The sequence below is a fragment of the Syngnathus floridae genome, chromosome 19, assembly GCF_059516105.1.
Source record: "Syngnathus floridae isolate MCC-2025c chromosome 19, RoL_Sflo_1.0, whole genome shotgun sequence".
Classification (NCBI taxonomy): domain Eukaryota; kingdom Metazoa; phylum Chordata; class Actinopteri; order Syngnathiformes; family Syngnathidae; genus Syngnathus; species Syngnathus floridae.
Genome location: NC_142431.1, coordinates 1,453,045 through 1,469,094, shown reverse-complemented (window position 1 = coordinate 1,469,094; position 16,050 = coordinate 1,453,045). Strand labels below are relative to the sequence as shown.

The 16,050-nt window shown below is 52.2% G+C and overlaps 3 protein-coding genes across 6 annotated transcripts; 1 reads left to right on the top strand and 2 right to left on the bottom strand.

Moving 5' to 3' along the window:
- Positions 1-42: 42 nt before the first annotated feature.
- Positions 43-4,062, bottom strand: LOC148381473 (uncharacterized). 2 transcript variants are annotated; one of them, XM_088362215.1, is made up of 4 exons: positions 3,939-4,062; positions 1,253-2,405; positions 483-857; positions 43-384 (listed from the first exon to the last, which is right to left on the bottom strand). In XM_088362215.1, the coding sequence occupies exons 2-4, from the start codon at positions 1,314-1,316 to the stop codon at positions 260-262; spliced, it is 564 nt and encodes a 187-aa protein (XP_088218341.1). In that variant the 5' UTR covers positions 1,317-2,405; positions 3,939-4,062; the 3' UTR covers positions 43-259. The 2 variants fall into 2 exon arrangements, with proteins under 2 accessions (XP_088218341.1, XP_088218340.1); XM_088362214.1 differs by lacking the exon at positions 3,939-4,062 and having other exon boundaries at positions 43-857; positions 1,253-2,379.
- Positions 1,514-4,221, top strand: fam228a (family with sequence similarity 228 member A). The gene is made up of 9 exons (XM_088362213.1): positions 1,514-2,203; positions 2,287-2,363; positions 2,480-2,647; positions 2,716-2,781; positions 3,132-3,326; positions 3,389-3,469; positions 3,597-3,669; positions 3,740-3,866; positions 3,960-4,221. The coding sequence occupies exons 2-9, from the start codon at positions 2,289-2,291 to the stop codon at positions 4,039-4,041; spliced, it is 867 nt and encodes a 288-aa protein (XP_088218339.1). The 5' UTR covers positions 1,514-2,203; positions 2,287-2,288; the 3' UTR covers positions 4,042-4,221.
- LOC148381471 (intersectin-2-like) lies at positions 4,129-15,998 on the bottom strand. Of its 3 annotated transcripts, XM_088362193.1 has the most exons (40): positions 15,840-15,998; positions 15,113-15,170; positions 14,538-14,596; positions 13,329-13,418; positions 13,200-13,263; positions 12,975-13,129; positions 12,693-12,887; positions 12,400-12,499; positions 11,666-11,823; positions 11,490-11,553; positions 11,247-11,384; positions 11,060-11,166; positions 10,732-10,994; positions 10,533-10,670; positions 10,321-10,461; positions 10,167-10,254; positions 9,960-10,099; positions 9,714-9,794; positions 9,206-9,540; positions 8,907-9,144; positions 8,698-8,846; positions 8,562-8,625; positions 8,373-8,494; positions 8,264-8,304; positions 8,034-8,200; positions 7,934-7,967; positions 7,735-7,862; positions 7,554-7,650; positions 7,253-7,444; positions 6,426-6,547; positions 6,235-6,341; positions 5,983-6,166; positions 5,815-5,913; positions 5,582-5,749; positions 5,298-5,513; positions 5,099-5,220; positions 4,934-5,016; positions 4,788-4,871; positions 4,526-4,699; positions 4,129-4,459 (listed from the first exon to the last, which is right to left on the bottom strand). In XM_088362193.1, the coding sequence occupies exons 3-40, from the start codon at positions 14,542-14,544 to the stop codon at positions 4,305-4,307; spliced, it is 5,010 nt and encodes a 1,669-aa protein (XP_088218319.1). In that variant the 5' UTR covers positions 14,545-14,596; positions 15,113-15,170; positions 15,840-15,998; the 3' UTR covers positions 4,129-4,304. The 3 variants fall into 3 exon arrangements, with proteins under 3 accessions (XP_088218319.1, XP_088218318.1, XP_088218320.1); XM_088362192.1 differs by having other exon boundaries at positions 8,034-8,304; XM_088362194.1 differs by lacking the exon at positions 9,714-9,794 and having other exon boundaries at positions 8,034-8,304.
- Between the last annotated feature and the right edge of the window lie 52 nt (positions 15,999-16,050).

Sequence of the window (16,050 nt, the reverse complement as noted above, 5' to 3'; positions counted from 1 at the left end):
GGCTTATTGGCTTTTAACGTCAAATACCACAGCAAATCAAGATTCTATTTGAGACTTTTATTTTTTTTTGGAACTTCTTGACATAATCAATAAATGCGAAATAAGCAGAAGAAAATGCACCATGGATGAACCATCTCGGACGCCGTCGCCTCTTTCAACAAGAGTGAGAACCAGAAGGCAAAGTTCAGAGTTCATCACTGCCGACCCGCACTGGAGTTAAAAGGCCTCGTAAAGTGCCACTTGGCCGAGCCAGCGGACACTACATTAGGTATGGATGCCTCGCCCAATATTCTCCAGGTGTACCTAAGCGAGCGTCGGGCGGGCCGAGGATTATCTGTACACGGGTGGGACGTCCACCTTGATCCGCAAAGCGCTGACGGGGTCCTGGCAAAAGACGGAGATGTACTCAAGCACTTTGGAGTTGAGCCTCTTCTCGCTTTCTTTGGCGCGGTGGCGCTCCTTGTCCCAGCGCTCGCGCTCACCGTTCATCTGCGTGAAGAGGTTGAGCTGGATGGCGCGCAGGGTGGCCGCCAGCACATAGGCGCCGCCCTGCAGGCCGTGGCACAGCGCAGCGCCCACGCTCAGCGCCGCCGCCATCAGGTTGGGCATGGTCTCGCACAGCACGCACGCGCCCTCCAGGAGGTGCAGCGTGCACGCGCGGCCCGCCAGCGGCGCGCCGTGTGAGTGCGAGACAGGCGGGGCGGGGCCATGCTGATGCTGAGCGCCGGCCAGCAGGTGGCGCGCGCAGTTGCTGAAGTGGGCGGCGGCGCGACGCAGGGGCAACAGGGCAAGGTACAGGTGGCACGCCGCCTTAGTCAGGGCGTGGAAGAGCAGACGCAGCTCCAACACGGCGTTGCCTGCAGCCCGAGAAAAAAGAGATTAGGAAATGGCCCGGAGCCTAATCTGATGCGGTGACTAATGTCAGAGAGCATTAAAGTCACCCGTGCACGCAAAGAAGCACAAAATTCGCCATCAGCAACGTGAAAACTAGCAAAATGATGACAACGGAGCATCTTGAATGTCAAAGTGAATAACATTAAAATGACACGGCTGTCTTCAATTCAGACTTTATATATGAATTTATGCACATTATGAGGGTTTTCAATGATAAAGAAGCAAAAACAACTAACATTACAAGCACATCTCAAAACAAACTATTAAAACACGTCAATGGAAGAAGCTTCTATTTTTTTACACACATGGGCTACTCTTTTTAAATTCGATCCAATAGATTCTATAATAAATATCTTACCGTCTATGAAGCAGAAAATCCACAGGAGGACGATACACGCGGCCAAATAGGTGAACCAATCCATGTGAGCCGCTTTTCCTCGCCGTCAGCGGAACTCCGACAAATAATTCAATAAAATGAAAATAATTGGGATTTGCGATGACAATGATGTCGTCCTGACGCCTTTGACGCACTCACATGATCAGATAGACGATCGCGTGTGACAGAGGAGCGTCTGCAACGTGTGCGCGACTCGGACAGAGGGACGCACAGACGGAGGGACGGACGGACGGAGACACCCGCAGTTAAGACTTTCGATTAGTCGACTGCGTCCAATAGCTCACGTTGTTTCATCTTTCGGTTTGGCTTTTAATTAAACTTGAGGAACGAGTTTAAAACGCGTCACTGCTGTCATGATAACGCGTCACCGTACTTAACTGGAAGACGTCGAGTTGACTAATTACAAGATTGTCTCTTATCTTACTAATCGGTCAACTTTACTTACCTATCATGGAAGTCTCCACATCCCTTTCAAATTCTCAAATAGTTATTCAATAATTTTATTTGCGCAAAAAGGCTGTGAAACTAACAATTGTGTTTTGCTAGTTGCTTTTTACTAAAGATGTAATTTATGTCACTTTCATGTTCGTACATTTCGTTTTAAACCAATTACCTTCATATATTTGTTATTTTTACACCTTTAATAAGCGTTTGCTATATTTAAAGTTTGATTGAAAGATTTCATCGGCCTCTGTAACAAAGTGTGACGTCACAGAGTTGTCACGGTAACGGACCGGATCGATTCGCACTCACTCAAAAACACCCGTTCTCCATCTTGGGCGCAAAAATTGGGCCAAAACTACAAGCTTTTCGACAGAGGGTTGAAAATGTACTGAATTAAGTCTCCCTCAAGTGTTGGCTGTTGCTTTTTAACGTCGCTCGCCTTGCAAACACCTTGACACTTCGTTCAAGGTAAGAAAAGGGGGAGATGTTGGTTTACTTATGAAATGCATTTTGAAATGTGTACGGCTACTTTTGTTTGTGATTTGTTTTAGACATGAGGCCAAAGAGGAAGAATGAGGGTGTCATCACCTACCATATCCCGTTCAATATTAGACTTCTGGCACCCGAGGTGGGTCAGTGTCACTTTGGGTGCTGTGCCGATGCAGTTGAGCTAAAAAAAAAAAAAAAAAAGTAGTCATTAGTCATCTTAGTGTTTTGTATCCACGCAACTTGTGCAAACTACAGAGGACAGAGTCCAAGTGCCTGTGGCCCGAGGTGAAACTGAGTGCGCCGGTGAAGGAGAGGAAATCTGACGGCCACCTCAAACTCAATAAACGGGATGCAGCCATGGAGGCGCACGCATCCAGGCCGCGACGAGGCGTGCTCTCTTCCACCCCCACCAGGCGGCTACAGGTACTGCACGACGCCGCAGCCCCCGCCAACGATATAATGTATCATTTAACTTTACGTTTATGTTTCAGATCAAAATGGAAGCTGAAATTCGAGAGGCTAAAGAATTGATTCGACCTTTAGTGGAAACAGACAAGGTATGAGTTAAAGTGGAACTAAAGGCATGTTTTCCCAAAAATGTGTTGTTTGGCCCCCCCAACACAAATCTAAATACAGGAGTGCCCTCTTGTGGCATCTAAGGGTGTTGCAGAAATCACCAAAACACATCAACAAATACTTTTTTCAGCAAATCAAGTATTTGGGATTTTTTTTAAATGCCCAAATAGTTGAATCCACATATAGCAAATTGAGAAAGCAAGTAACCTTTTTTTTGTCAGGAACAGATTGGTATTTCAATTAATTTCAACGTGGAAAATAGTTTTGAGATCCAAGTGCAATCTCGGCAAATGGCAAACACAGAGAAGCTAGCAAAAGCTAACTTGTGTAGGAGCTGGAGACTTTCCTGAGCAGGCAGCACGAAGCCAAGATGATCGTGAGGGAGGTGACGCGCAAGCGTGTGCACGAGATCGAGTGGGGTGCGCGCCAAAATAAGCTCCAGCACCACATGGCTGTCTGCAACCCGCTGGAGGTTAAGTTGCGCCAGAACTTATACCAGCAATTCCTGAATCACGGAAACACCAAGGTACGGCTGCCGAGAGGCCCGAGACGGGCGTTGGGGCTGACGCTGCCGCCTTACGCTTTCAGCGCTTCGTCTTTCTGGATATGTGCGACTTGAATGCGTACAACCCGTACATCCTCCGTGACAAAACGCCACACCAGTGCAAGGTGAGCGAGCTACATATTTTTAAACTATATACATATACATAATAAAAGGAGATCAAAATAGAATAAATTCCGCATTTTGTTACAAAGATGAGCAATGAAAGTATTTTGCGTCAAATGCGTTTCCCAGCTGAGGGCGGCCGAGCTGAAGGAGAAGGAATTTTTCAACGACAAGTTCAAAATGAGGACTCGCTGTGACGCAGGTAAGCTACCTTTGGTCACATGACCTCATCGCAACAACCTCTCAATATCTATTTGGTTTCCTGCATTCAGGATGCTACTTCAAGTGGATCAGCCAGAGCCAAACGGAGCACGAAGGCTACGCGACGCCTTCGACCGTCGTGGACGCGCTCCCTCTTCGGTCGGCAGACAAGAGCAACACCAACCACGTCAGGTCTTGGTACGACCATGACCATTTAACTCTGGATTTTATAAATGTTAAAGTCATGAGCCCAAAGAAAGAGTAACATACCGCTGATGACGTGTCGTGCAGCTTGAAGGTGCCGTTCCACATCCGCGAGAGCTTGGCGCTGGACGGGACGTGCCATCATGCCGATTGCTGGTTCTCTAGATGAAGAGCACTTTTTTATCTTTCTTCCACCACCTGTCGGTAAACCAAAGACGCACGCTGGCCGGAATAAGCGAACCCTGAGCGAGCCGACTGGACAGTATGTTGTGTTTATTTCACCTTTGACCACATCTGAGCTGCATCATCGACCCGACACGTTTGGACGAATAAAAGCTCGTCATCACAACGTCAGGTTGTGTTTGGAAAATGAAAAAGATACGATTGCCGTTTGCGGGGCAAGGCACTTGTGAGCGCAAAGTGGCTCAGAAGTCATTTGTGGGGCGGCTCGTAGAGCTGCAGGTCCAACTTGACCCAGACTTCTCCGGTGGGGACTTCGTGGAGCAGCAGGCGACGACCGGCGGCGCCTTTGCTCTCCATTTCCTTCTTGATGGTCGCCACGGGAACCTCGGCGCGACCTAGGAAGTCTGATGAAAGCGAGCGAGCGCCGCTGATGAGAGAAGCGGTTTTCCTCCCGAGACGTGTGCACTCACCATCCGGCGAGAACTGGTTCTTCTCAAAGACGGTGATGCTCAGGATGTCCTGGTAGAGGTCTTTGATGAAGAACTGGCAGTTGAAGTTCCACTTGGGGTTGAGCGTGTTGCTGGCGGGTCGAGACGTGTAGCACTGGGCGCCCATGGTCAGCTCGCAATACGGGTTACTCTTGCCTGCAGGGGGCGCTGGGGGTGAGATGCCGCTCACAACAACTCTGTGTGTGTGTGTGTGTGTGTGTGTGTGTGTGTGTGTGTGTATCACCGTTGGGCTTGCTAGCTTTGAGCTCTTGGGCCTCAGAGACGGTCACCAGAAGCCTGCCGATGCCGCTCGTCTTCAGAGAGCGAGCTGCGGGAAGCGCAGACGTCAGAAAAGCACGACGTGCGAAGAGACAAAATGTCTTCGCTGACCTTGATAGGCCTTCTCACGTTTCTTCTTCTCCGTCTCGATGAAAAGTTCAGACGCCACTTTGATTTTCTGTACCCACGCCGCCCTGACAAAACCCAAACAGGTCCTGCTTGCTATGCCATCGAATGTGTCCAATGAGGAATTGAAAAACCGGCGCTCGCTGTCACCTTTCATTCAAGGTGTCCGTCCTGAGCGAGTAGACGCGGTCGATGTGCGAGACGAGGAAGAGCGGCTCGTCGCTGGACGGGTCCGGTGGCATTTTGACCAGGACCTCATTGAGGAAGAGCGGCTGTCGACAAAATAAAGGCATGACGAGCGAGGGGAGTGACGTCAGGCGGCGGCGAGCGGGCGGGCGCTTCGGCTCACCGCTTTGTACATCTTGAGCTGGACGCCGCTGCTCTTGGGTCCGAAGAGCTTGTCGGGCCCGGAGGAGGACAAAGACTTGGCGCTCTGCGTCAGGAGCAGGAAGTCGTTGAAGAGGAAGGCCCACAATTCGCGGCTGCTCTTGCTCTTGTGCAGCCGGCCGCTGTGCAGCAGCTTGCGCGGTCCGAGGCAATTGGTCAGAGAGTTCAACACCAAGTTCTGCCCACCGCACAAATATATTTTTATTTTTTCTCCGGAATGACATTTCTCAAAGGGGGTGGCCTCACCTCGATGGCGCCGTCGTACTGCACGTGGCTCTGGATCCACTCCAGACGGTCCGAGTTCTCCTTCTCCCTGACGCCCTCATTGACCTGAGAGCACAGCTCCTCGGCCCGCTCCAGAGCCTCCCGCAGGGGGGTGTGGTCCGCGTGCTGCTTGGGCGTGTGCTCCAGGATCTGAAACCGCGTCAAGACGGCACGCTCAGAGGAGAGCGCCGAAGACGGACGGAGGCGGTACGTACGTTCTTGATGAGCAGAGGGTAGCGGGTGATCCTCTGCATGGGCTTGAGAAGAAAGCTGGACAGAGGCATCCCCTTACAGCGGTAGTTGGTGGCGATCTTCTGCTCGGCACGGAAGGGGTCAGGTGATTAAAAAACAAAAAAGTCACGGTCACACATTTGCGCAGGTACCTTGAGGAAGTCCTTGAAGTCGGGCTGGTTATGGGTTTTGCTCTGCAGCAGGGCGGCGGCGTTGAGCTGGCAAGAGCAGAAGCCCACGTAGGGCCGCAATCGCGTCAGCTCCGACGCCAGCAGATCGCCGATCAGCTGCACCGGCATGTTGTCGCCGCCCGTCTGCTTGCGCAGGCGCAGCGCCCTGAAACACGCCAGAGGGGTGAGAGTGTGTGTGTGTGTGTGTTTGAGGAGGGGGGGGGGCGTACTCACTGCAGCAGTCTGCTGTTGCACACAATCAGCTCTCGCCAGTTGATGAAAATGACGCCCATCTCCCCTTCCGTGAGGCGACCCGACTCCGACATGGGCTTGTAGAACACCTGATAAAGTCCAATTGGAGCATTTTGAAAATGGAGCAGTAACAATTTTGAGTGTGTGTGTGTTTTCTTTTTTTTTTTTTAGACCTCCAGCACCAGCTCCAGGTCGTCCACGTAGGTCTCCTCAGTGCGGATGAGCTCGTGGATGTAACCCTGCCTCTTCCTTTCCTGGGGGCTCATGGTGTCCAGCGTCATCAGGTCCGCGCACCCTTTTGACGCACACACACACACACACGAGACGCAAACCGTGTTCGAACCATCTTTTTATTCTCAACTTTTCAGCACCTTCCGTGATTGCATAGGCAAAAATGGAGGGAAGAGAGCGGAGAGGAAGACGAGTTGCTGCTGGTAAATGTCATTTGTAATTCTCATACTGCAGTATTCCTAATATTGTGGTGTGACGTCACAATGTGTCAACATGCTTTGTGCCAGTGTCAATGTTAGTTGAGCAAAATGAGAGGCAAAAGTCCCCACCACCCCAAAAAAAACCCAAAATAAAATAAGAATAAGCAAGGCTGGTTCTGTCCCCGCCCGCCCGCAGGTGGTCGTGATCCCGGTAAGGTGAGGAAGAGGAGGAGAAGGAAGAGGAAGAGGAGGAGGACAGGAAAGCCCACATTGTTTGTCCTACGGAGGAAACAAAAGGAAAGATGACGCAGGAAGAAGAGGAGAAGGGGAGGGGGGGTGAGTGGGATGAGGCAGAGAGCACAGACATTAATCAAGCGGGAATATTAATGCGGGGCCTCGCCATGCACGTGCGCTCGTTACATGGCCGCTAATTACTTGGGGCGTTTGTTCAGAGATGCTAATTAAATGTGGGGCTTGTTAACAACATGTTACATCGAGCAACCTGAGACTCAGCTCGGGGCCGGCCGTTTCCTTCTCGCCGCCGACGGAAAGGTTTTTGGCGTACTCACATTGCTGACTGGGGTCGGACTCGGTGGTCATCTTCACGTAGTTGGTGGGGAGCAGCCCGGTGACGCCGTCGGCTTCGCCTTTCCACCAGTCCGGGTTGGTCTTGTCCAGGACGTTGATGAGCCGGCCCTTGGAGAAGCTCAGCTCGTCGGGGTTGGCCGCCGTGTAGTCGTACATGGCGATGACTTGGCACACTGCCGACACGCGCCGACAAAGTCTTTGAGGTTTCAATTCCGGATCCTCGCTATGTAGTACGTTCGGCTCTGGGAGAAAACGTGGCCGGCGGACGGGATTGCGACCGACCTGGTAGAGGCGAGGGGGACGACTTGTTGCCGGAGGGTCCAAGGAGCTTGACGTGGGACGAATGAAGCCAGCCTCTCTGACGCTTCTTGCCACGGGCCTGCCCCAAAAAACAAAACCCACCAAAATGGAATTTACACAGATGGAGTAAAAAACAAACAAACAAAAAAACCCTGCGACTGACCTGCAGTTCTCCCAACCACCAGCCACTGGAGTTCTTGGCCAGGACCACAACAAGTTGCCCGGGAGACAGATGAAGCTGATGCGTCGCCGGGGCAACGGTGGCAGAGGCGGCGACGGCCTGGGCGAGCTCTGCTGACCAATGGGCACAATTCAGATCTGCGTGATGGTCGCCCTGCGACTCGTGGGTTTTGCGTTCTCACCGGGCTTCTTTGTTGGCCCACCGAGTCTTGACACCTATGAGAAGGACATTGATGAATGGCAAAATTGCATGTTGTATCCGTGGCGGCACTTGGGCGTTACCTCCAGCTCCACGGGCCTGACGTAGTTGGACGGGAAAAGGCCGATTTGGTCGCCGATGCAGCCTCGCCACCACTCGCCTTCCCGCTCCGTCACCACCAGCACGTCGCCCTCCTCGAAGGTGAGGTCGCCCGCCTCCGGGCTCTCGTACGTGTACAGCGCCACATATTCTGTTTTGGGCGACGGAGGTGTTACGCTTGATGGGACGGCCAAGCTTTGAGGCGTCGGCTTACCTTCGAGTTGAGCACCGTCGCCTCCATCTGCCGACTCCGTGCTTTCAAAAGAACAACCGCACAGCGTTAGCTTGACCCGAGATGGACTGTGGCGTGTGTGTGTTCATACTCTGCGGCCATTTCGCCCTCGAACGGGAGGTTGACGTTTGTTTCGGAGGAAGCAGTGGTGATGCTGGTGGAGGTGGTGGCCGACCAGGGTGACCCGATCTGAGTCGGGCCAGGAGCTGGAAACTGAGAAGCAGAATTTTATTATCCTCATAATTGTGAGACGTTGTGCAAGTGTACCTAATGAAGTTACCTGTGACACGTCTGACTGTACGGGAGGAGCGCCATCGTTGTCCACGTGTTCGCCATCCGTCACTCTAAATGTAAACACGACAAAACATCGTTCAAAAGTGCTCCTGTGAGTTTTGCTCTACTCCAAGTAAAATTACCCGGCGACAGGAAGCGGCGCCGAACAGGAAGCGGGCGGCGCTGAGCCGGTCTCGGCGCATTTCTCGGCGTAACTGTGAGGGAACCAGCCCTTGTTGCCACGGTAACTGCCGCACAGCCAGCCCGGCTCGCCCACCGTCTGCTCGTCCACCTGCGGAGCAGACCCGTCTCAATTTTTCGTCGGTCGAAACCGAGCGGGCCGGCATCAAACCTCGATGAGGCAATCGGCGTCGATGCTCAGCTCGTCCTTGTTGCGTGCTGCGAACGAGTACAGCGCTTTGTAGAGGTGCACCCTGGAGGCCGCCTGCGCCTCCTCCTGCGCCCTTCGCGCCTCCTCCTGTGCCCTTTGAGCCTCCTCCTGTGCCCTTCGAGCCTCCTCTTCCCTCCTTTTTCGCTCCTCCTCCTCCTCCTTCTCCCTGGCCATCTTCTCCTGCTCCAGCTTGGCCCGCCTGGGTGTAAAAATGTCTCTGCAAATGACTCCAAGATTTGCATTTGTGTGAAGGCATCTACCTGGCTTCTTCCTCTTCCTCTCTCCGCCGTCTCTCCCGCTCCTCTTTCCTCCGTCTCTCCTGCTCCTCTTCCTCCCTCCTCCGCTGCTCCTCTTCCTCTTTCCTCCGTCTCTCCCGCTCCTCCTCCTCCCTCTTCCGCCGCTCCTCCTCCTCCTCTTTCCTCCGTCTCTCCCGCTCCTCCTCCTCTTTCCTCCGCCTGGCTCTCTCCTCCTCTTCCTCTCTCCTCCGCTGCTCCTCTTCCTCCTTGCATCTCTTCAACTGGCGCGATTTCTCCTCCTTGACGCGCCGCAAGTCATCCAGGACGGACTGTTGCTTGACCTGCTTCTCCCTCAGCTCCTGATGCACATCGAAACGGCTTTCATGGAATAATAATCGTGAAGACATCTCGAGAACATCGCAAAGCGGGCCTCACTTCGTCGTGGGGGTCACACACTTACCGTCCACCACAAAGCAAACACAAACATGAAGGATGGAAGGGAAAGAAAAAAAACTCAACAAAACAGGAGAACCTTGAAGAGAAGAAAGAGTTGGCTGAGACAAGCCAGCAGAGACAGAAGCGCTCGCAGGAGACAGTCATCCATGTCCTCCAGCTGACCACATGCAACATGGTTAAAAAAAAAAAAGAAATGGAGGAAGAAAGACATCCGGGAAGCAGGATTAAGAGGAGAAAGCAGAGAAAGCAGTTAAAACGCAGTTCCAAGCAGCGCCACCGGGAAAGAACCCACGCAAGATTGACAAGATGGTTTTGGACTGACCTGAAGTTCTTTGTTGTGCAGTTGCATCTGTGCCAGCTTGTCTGTAGTTTCCTTCTGCAGGGCATCCAGCTGCTCCTTCAGATGGCGGCAGGCCACGCCTTTGTCGCTCACCTTGGCCGCCAGCGAGGACAACGTCGAGGCTGCAAGAAAAGTCCGAATGCCTTTGTCCATGATGCGAACTTGGAGGCTTTAGGGGGCTGGACTTACGTAAGATTTTGTTGAGGTTGACATTACGCAGCTTCTCAGTCAGCTTCTGATGCTCGGGAGCCAGCGAGGAGAGCTTCAGCTGCCATTCCTGAGAAAAAAAAAGGAAGTGAGTCGAGGTTGAAAACAAAAAGAAATAAAAACGTTTTATTTGTACCTCCAACTGGATCTGCAGCGCGTTGATCTCGGCGACGCGCGTGTCTCTCTTCTGGTTGATGAGCTCCACTTCGGCCTTCCGGATGCGTCGCTTGCTCTGCGCGTCGCGGAGGCGGTCCGAGATCTGCTTGTGCTTGTTGCCCTGGGCAACGTAAAGCCGACATCTCGTAACAAGCTCGCAGGCTAGCCGAGCTCGAGCGGCGCGGGCCTCACCACGGCCTCCAGCTCCATTTCCAGACTCTTCTTCTTGGCTCGGAGCTGAGAGAGTTCCTGTTGGTCGCCGTCTCGCGTCCTGATCAACTCCTCCCTGCGACTGCGTTCCCACTGCTCCTGCCGCTGGCGCTCCAGCTCCTGCTTGGCAACGCAAAAGATTGCGCAATGCTTGGATTTTGAAATCTTTGAAGTGACTCACCTCCTTCCTCTCGAGCTCCCTCAGCCGGTCCTCCTCGCGCTGCCGCTCCACTTGGCGCTGCCTCTCCAGGCGCCGCTCCTCCTCGAGCCGGCGCCGCTGTTCGCTTTGACGGGCTTCCCTCTCCCGCCGGTCCCGGTCCTCCTGCTCCTCACGGGCCCGGCGCTCTCGCTCCTTCCTCTGCTGCTCCTCCAGAGCCTGCCTTCGTTTCTCGAGCTCGGCGCTGCCACGTGCAAAGTTCTCCTTCAGTTTGTCCTCAAAGGACACTGGACGGGGGGGGAAAAAAGATGGGTCAGCGTTTTCTTACGTGACGCGAGATTAAAAACCGTACCGCTGCTCTTGTTCTTCAGGACGGGTTCTATCTCCGGTGAGTCCATCAAAGAGGGGCTGCCGTAAGGTCCGCTGCCGTTGAGGAGCTCGCCGCACTTGAGGCCACCTCTGCGAGCGACAGATTCAAAAGGTTACTTTCTGGGTGGCAAAAGCAGAGCGTTTTTTTTTTTTTTTTTTTTTAAGTTGACCTGAGAGAAGGCGGGATGAGGTCTTGGGGCAGGGTGAGCGGCAGCGGGCGGCCCGTCTTGGCCGTGTCCACCAGATGCATGGCCAGGATGAACTCGTCGGCCCGCAGACGGCCGTCCTTGTCCACGTCTGCCAGGTTCCTGCAAAATGACGTGCCAGGTTGTGAACAGAATTCATCCAAAAGGACAGAAGGGAAACAAATACGGTTAAAAAATTTGCGTTGGATAAAATTTGGAATCACACACCAGATTGCAGCCAGCTGAGTCTGCGTGAGGTTGGATGCAATCAGTGCATTTCTCACTTGAGGTCCTGGGGGACAAAAATAAAAATGGAAAAATAAATGAATAAAAAGGAATAAATAAAAATACATACAAGTATTTTTTTGCCTGCTTGAGCCGCCATTTTGTTAGTTTTGTCTCACCTGACAAGTAGCCGCTCATGAGCTTGTCCAGCGTGTTGAACTGCTGCCGGTACTTGAGTCTGGACGCTTGAGGCACGGCCCAGTCGCTCGAGCCTGCCGCCGCCGCCGCCGCCTTAGGAGAGTTGCTGGCCAGTGAGGTGGTGGACGAAGAGTTGGAGCTAGCAAAAATGCACAGAGGTCAAACTCATGCCCAACGACTGCTTCAAATAAACAAAAAATGGTGTCTCATTGCAAAGTGTGCGTCTTCCAAAAAGAGTTTTGTGCACATTCCTGGTGCTTGTTTAAACATCTTCGCACGGGGCGAGGAGGGCATTCAAAAGTGTGAAATCAGATACAAGACCCGACCTGTTCCCTCAAGACACGCGCGCGCACGCTAGCAACGATATTAGATACTATTGTCGCACAAAGCTTAACGCTGACCTCTTTGTTCACAAAAAAAAAAAAATAAATAAACCTTGCAGGATCATCTCCTAGTCCTCATTTTGAATCCATGGTAAACAAAATGAGCCAGGAATGTGCCAAACAATTTCAGCTAATGTGCTTGGAAAGGAAAGCAAGCAAATTTCCGTTGCGCTCTGATTGCGAATTTCCTGCCGTGTCATCTGATTTTGGGGAAAAACGACTTCCTGCTCTTTCCCGGTTGTCACGTCGTCCATTCACCCGCCGAGTCGCAGGCCAGTCTTTTTTTTTCTGTGGTGAAACATTAACGCTGAGAACTTTTTTTGCAGGCTCACCTGCTGGAGCCAAGGTCCACCAGAGAGTTGGCTTGAGACATGCCCCGGCTTCCAGGCGGAGAAAAGGTCAGTGGCGAGGAGAAACCTGACAGGGGAGGACCTGCAAAAAATGTCAGGGAATGTCAGCTTTCATTTGCAGGCCAAGATTATTCTCATCTTGGAGTGAATGCAAAAAATTGTCAGCGACGTTATGTAAGCGACCTGTCATGGCCTTCAAGCGCTAATCTTATCTCCCTGTGTTTCAAACAGACAAATGAGATGACCCAACAAAATGGCTCCAGCGCGGAACCGACCTGCGGCCATGGGAGGGGCGGGGCCGATGAAGTGAAGGTGGCAGCGGGGGAAGCCGGCGAATCCCAACGGGGCGCCCAGCGGCAGCGTCATCACGGGTGGCGCCGCTCGCACGAGGGGGTTAGCGGGGATGGGGGTTAGCATGGACATGGGCGGCGGTGGCATGGCGACCGACAAGTTTGGCAAGGAACCCGTCCCTGCAAGGAGGACGTGCAAAGTGGGTTAGTAGGATGGGATGAAAAGTGGGACACAGAGGGGACAGTTTTTTTTTTTTATATATATACCAAAGCGGGCCGACGAGGGGACGGGAAGCTGCCTCAAGCCCATGGGCAGCGCCGCGGGCAAACTGCGGCCCTGCAGTTTCACCTTGATGAGCTTCATGGCGATGGAGAACTCCTGCCGGTCCATCTTGCCGTCGCCGTCCACGTCGGCCAGGTTCCTGAAAGACCAAATTCACAATTCAACCGCTCCGAGGTGAACGGACACTCTCAGCGAAAGCGCCGACTCACCAGATCTCGGCCAGGACGGCCGGCGGCAGGCCCGACTGCAGGAAGAACCCTCGGGCTTGCTCGCCTGCCGACGGGAGAACAAAAAAGTCAGGCGACATCCCGGCCCGGAGAACTTTGCACGGCGCCTACCCGAGACGTAGCCCAGGACGGGGGCCAAGGTGTCAAACTGCTTGTCGTGCTTCCCTCGCTCCTCCGGGGAGATGGACCAGGCGGCGCCACCTGCATGCGAGAAGAACCCACATCAAGTCGACTCGAAACGCGAAAGCCCCAAAGGAAAAAAAAGAACTCAAGACAAGTCAACAAATAAAAAGTCAAAACACTTTCAAAGTTTGAGGGACAAATTTCTGCCGAGCTTGCGTAATTGGGCCGGTGCGCACCCTTGAAGCGAGCCACTCTCTCGCCAATGATGACTGCGTGAAAATTCAGAGTCAGCTGCTTTGGCTCCCACCCCGTTGCATGTCTCCCGGCGCTTTTGCGCGCCGGCTATTAAAAATGCAGTCCGTAAAAGTGGCAAAGGAGGAGATATCAATCAATTAGTCACGAGGGAGTCGCCACAATCTATCGTGATGAGGCCGCGACCACTTGCCTTTTTTTTTTTTTTTTAATGAGGAAAATTGAGCGGCTGGACGTTATTGTGATGAATGGACTTGTCACGACAAATTCATCCATCACGCTCTTGGAAGGCTGCGAGCTGATGCGTCACGCACACAAATTTCTCACTTATTTAGATTCCAATTAGGGACATTGCAATCTACGCAGTCGAGATTTCTCTTCTCTAAATTTTTTTGGGGGAAATCGTTAGCTAGTATGATTGAACAGACTGGCTCACGCTGGCCCACGTCAGCCCGGCCGGCGAGCACCTGAGCAGGTGCCTGACCCACTTTGCGGCATCGTCAGCAAAACCCGCGGTAATTAATCTGCCGCCGGGATTTGGCACAGCCCCGCGGGGAGCGCAAGTGGGACGCGACAAAGATCCGCAACACGTCGACGGTTTGATTCCGACAGGTCGGGTTAGACGTCGTCATGGCTGCTCACAGAAGACTTTGAGAGATTTTTTTTTTCTCCTGCTATTATTTTTTCTTTTGTATTGACTTTTTTTTTTGATTTATTACTTTTTTTTCCAATTCTGCAGCACTCCACTGCAAAGAGCTCTCAAGCCACATGGGCCCTCCTGCTAATATTGAAGAAATACAAAGCGGCGCAGGTGCCTGCCTGAGCAGAATTTCAATCGACTGCAACGTTTCGCTTTGTTGTCTTGGTGCCGCCGTGTTGAGTCAAACCTCCGTAGACCTTCCTCAGATACCTTCCGGCCCTCGGGGGGTGTCTCTGCTTTCTTACCGTTCATGGCTGCAGGTGGAGGTGTCCTCCGCACGGCCAGCTAACTCGCAGACATGGATCTGCAGGGAGGGATGTTAAAGTCATCGTTTTCATCGAGTAGGTTTTCCACGTCAGGTGACACCCGTGTTGTACTTTCTATTCTCTTGTGCAAACAAGGCAATCGAATCCACCCTGGTTGACAAACACTCCATCGCTCCGAGGTGTGTTGTGAGTGAGCCGTGTCAAATACACACCAGCGGCTTCTGCTCGTCCTCCTTTTTCTTTCTCTCCCGCTACCAAAAACAACACGACGGGAAACATTTGAATACCGATTTTCGCTCGGGACGTGAATGTCGATTAAAGCTCGCAAAGACCCTCGGACTCTCCCCGAATGCTGATTGACACCTGCGCTCGGACGTGTCTATCAATGCATCGCTCTGTGTGTGCGTGAGAGAGAGAAAGAGAGAACGTGTCAAGCGCACACACACTTTGCATAGAAACCTTCCTGTCGGAGCGCCGGAAGCTCGGCCAAGCCACTGGGAAGAAAGAAGCCAGTGTGTGTGCGCGTGTGTGTGTGTGTGTAGTGGAATACTCACTTTCCCCCTGTTGTGCTGGTGAATGCGTAAATCAATGTTGAAGCTCCTTTTGGGACATCTATGAACAACAAGCAAGCAGTTAATTCACTTCCTTGTCATATGTTACAACACATTTTTAATGGAACACTTATAAGGCATAAGACGAGGTCTATGTTGCAGATAAAAATAGATAGTGAGCAAATGTGACAAAAACAGCCACAAGACCATAGGCCACATTATTAGGTACATCTAGATGCAAGTTTCCCCCCCTCACCAAATCCCTTGAACTTCAGTATTCCGAGTTCCTTGTCACACTGTTACTTCCAATAACAGTTACAACTTGTGACACCAAGACCCATAACAAGAAACTGTTTTTTGTTTGTTAGGGCTACTGAATGTCAGGTTCAGGTGTACCTAATGTTTTGGCCTTTCCCAGCACAAGCAGAAGGGAAGAGAGGGCCCGGGAATATTTAGTGACTTGTGAATGAAGCTCGAAGGTTGGCTGCCGTTGGTGTTGAACAAACAAAGGCAGCATTTGTTCCGGAGAAGCGAGTGAGAAGTGGCAGGCGAGTAAAAATAAAAACAAGCAAAAAAAAAAAAAAAAACCCTCATGTAGATGTATGTCACTAACGGGCAGAGCACGCAAAGCAGTCTTTCGTCGATAGTAACGATTCCATTAAGAACAAATGTAGAAACATTTCCGAGCGTTTTTCGTAACATAATGTGAGACTGTTAACGGATTATTTACCTGTTGCGGTGGAACAGCGCCCGGTAGTCAAGACGTTCACGGGAGGGCAATTCGGATAGTGGAGGAGGAGGACGGAAGGAGGCGAAGACACGACGAAGGCGGGACCGACGTCAGACTGGAAGGGGGCGGAGCTACGAAGTCAAGCCGGAAGTCTTTTTGCGGTTGGGTTCCGCCAGGACGTTTCAACATAAAACTTACCATCGGAATGCGT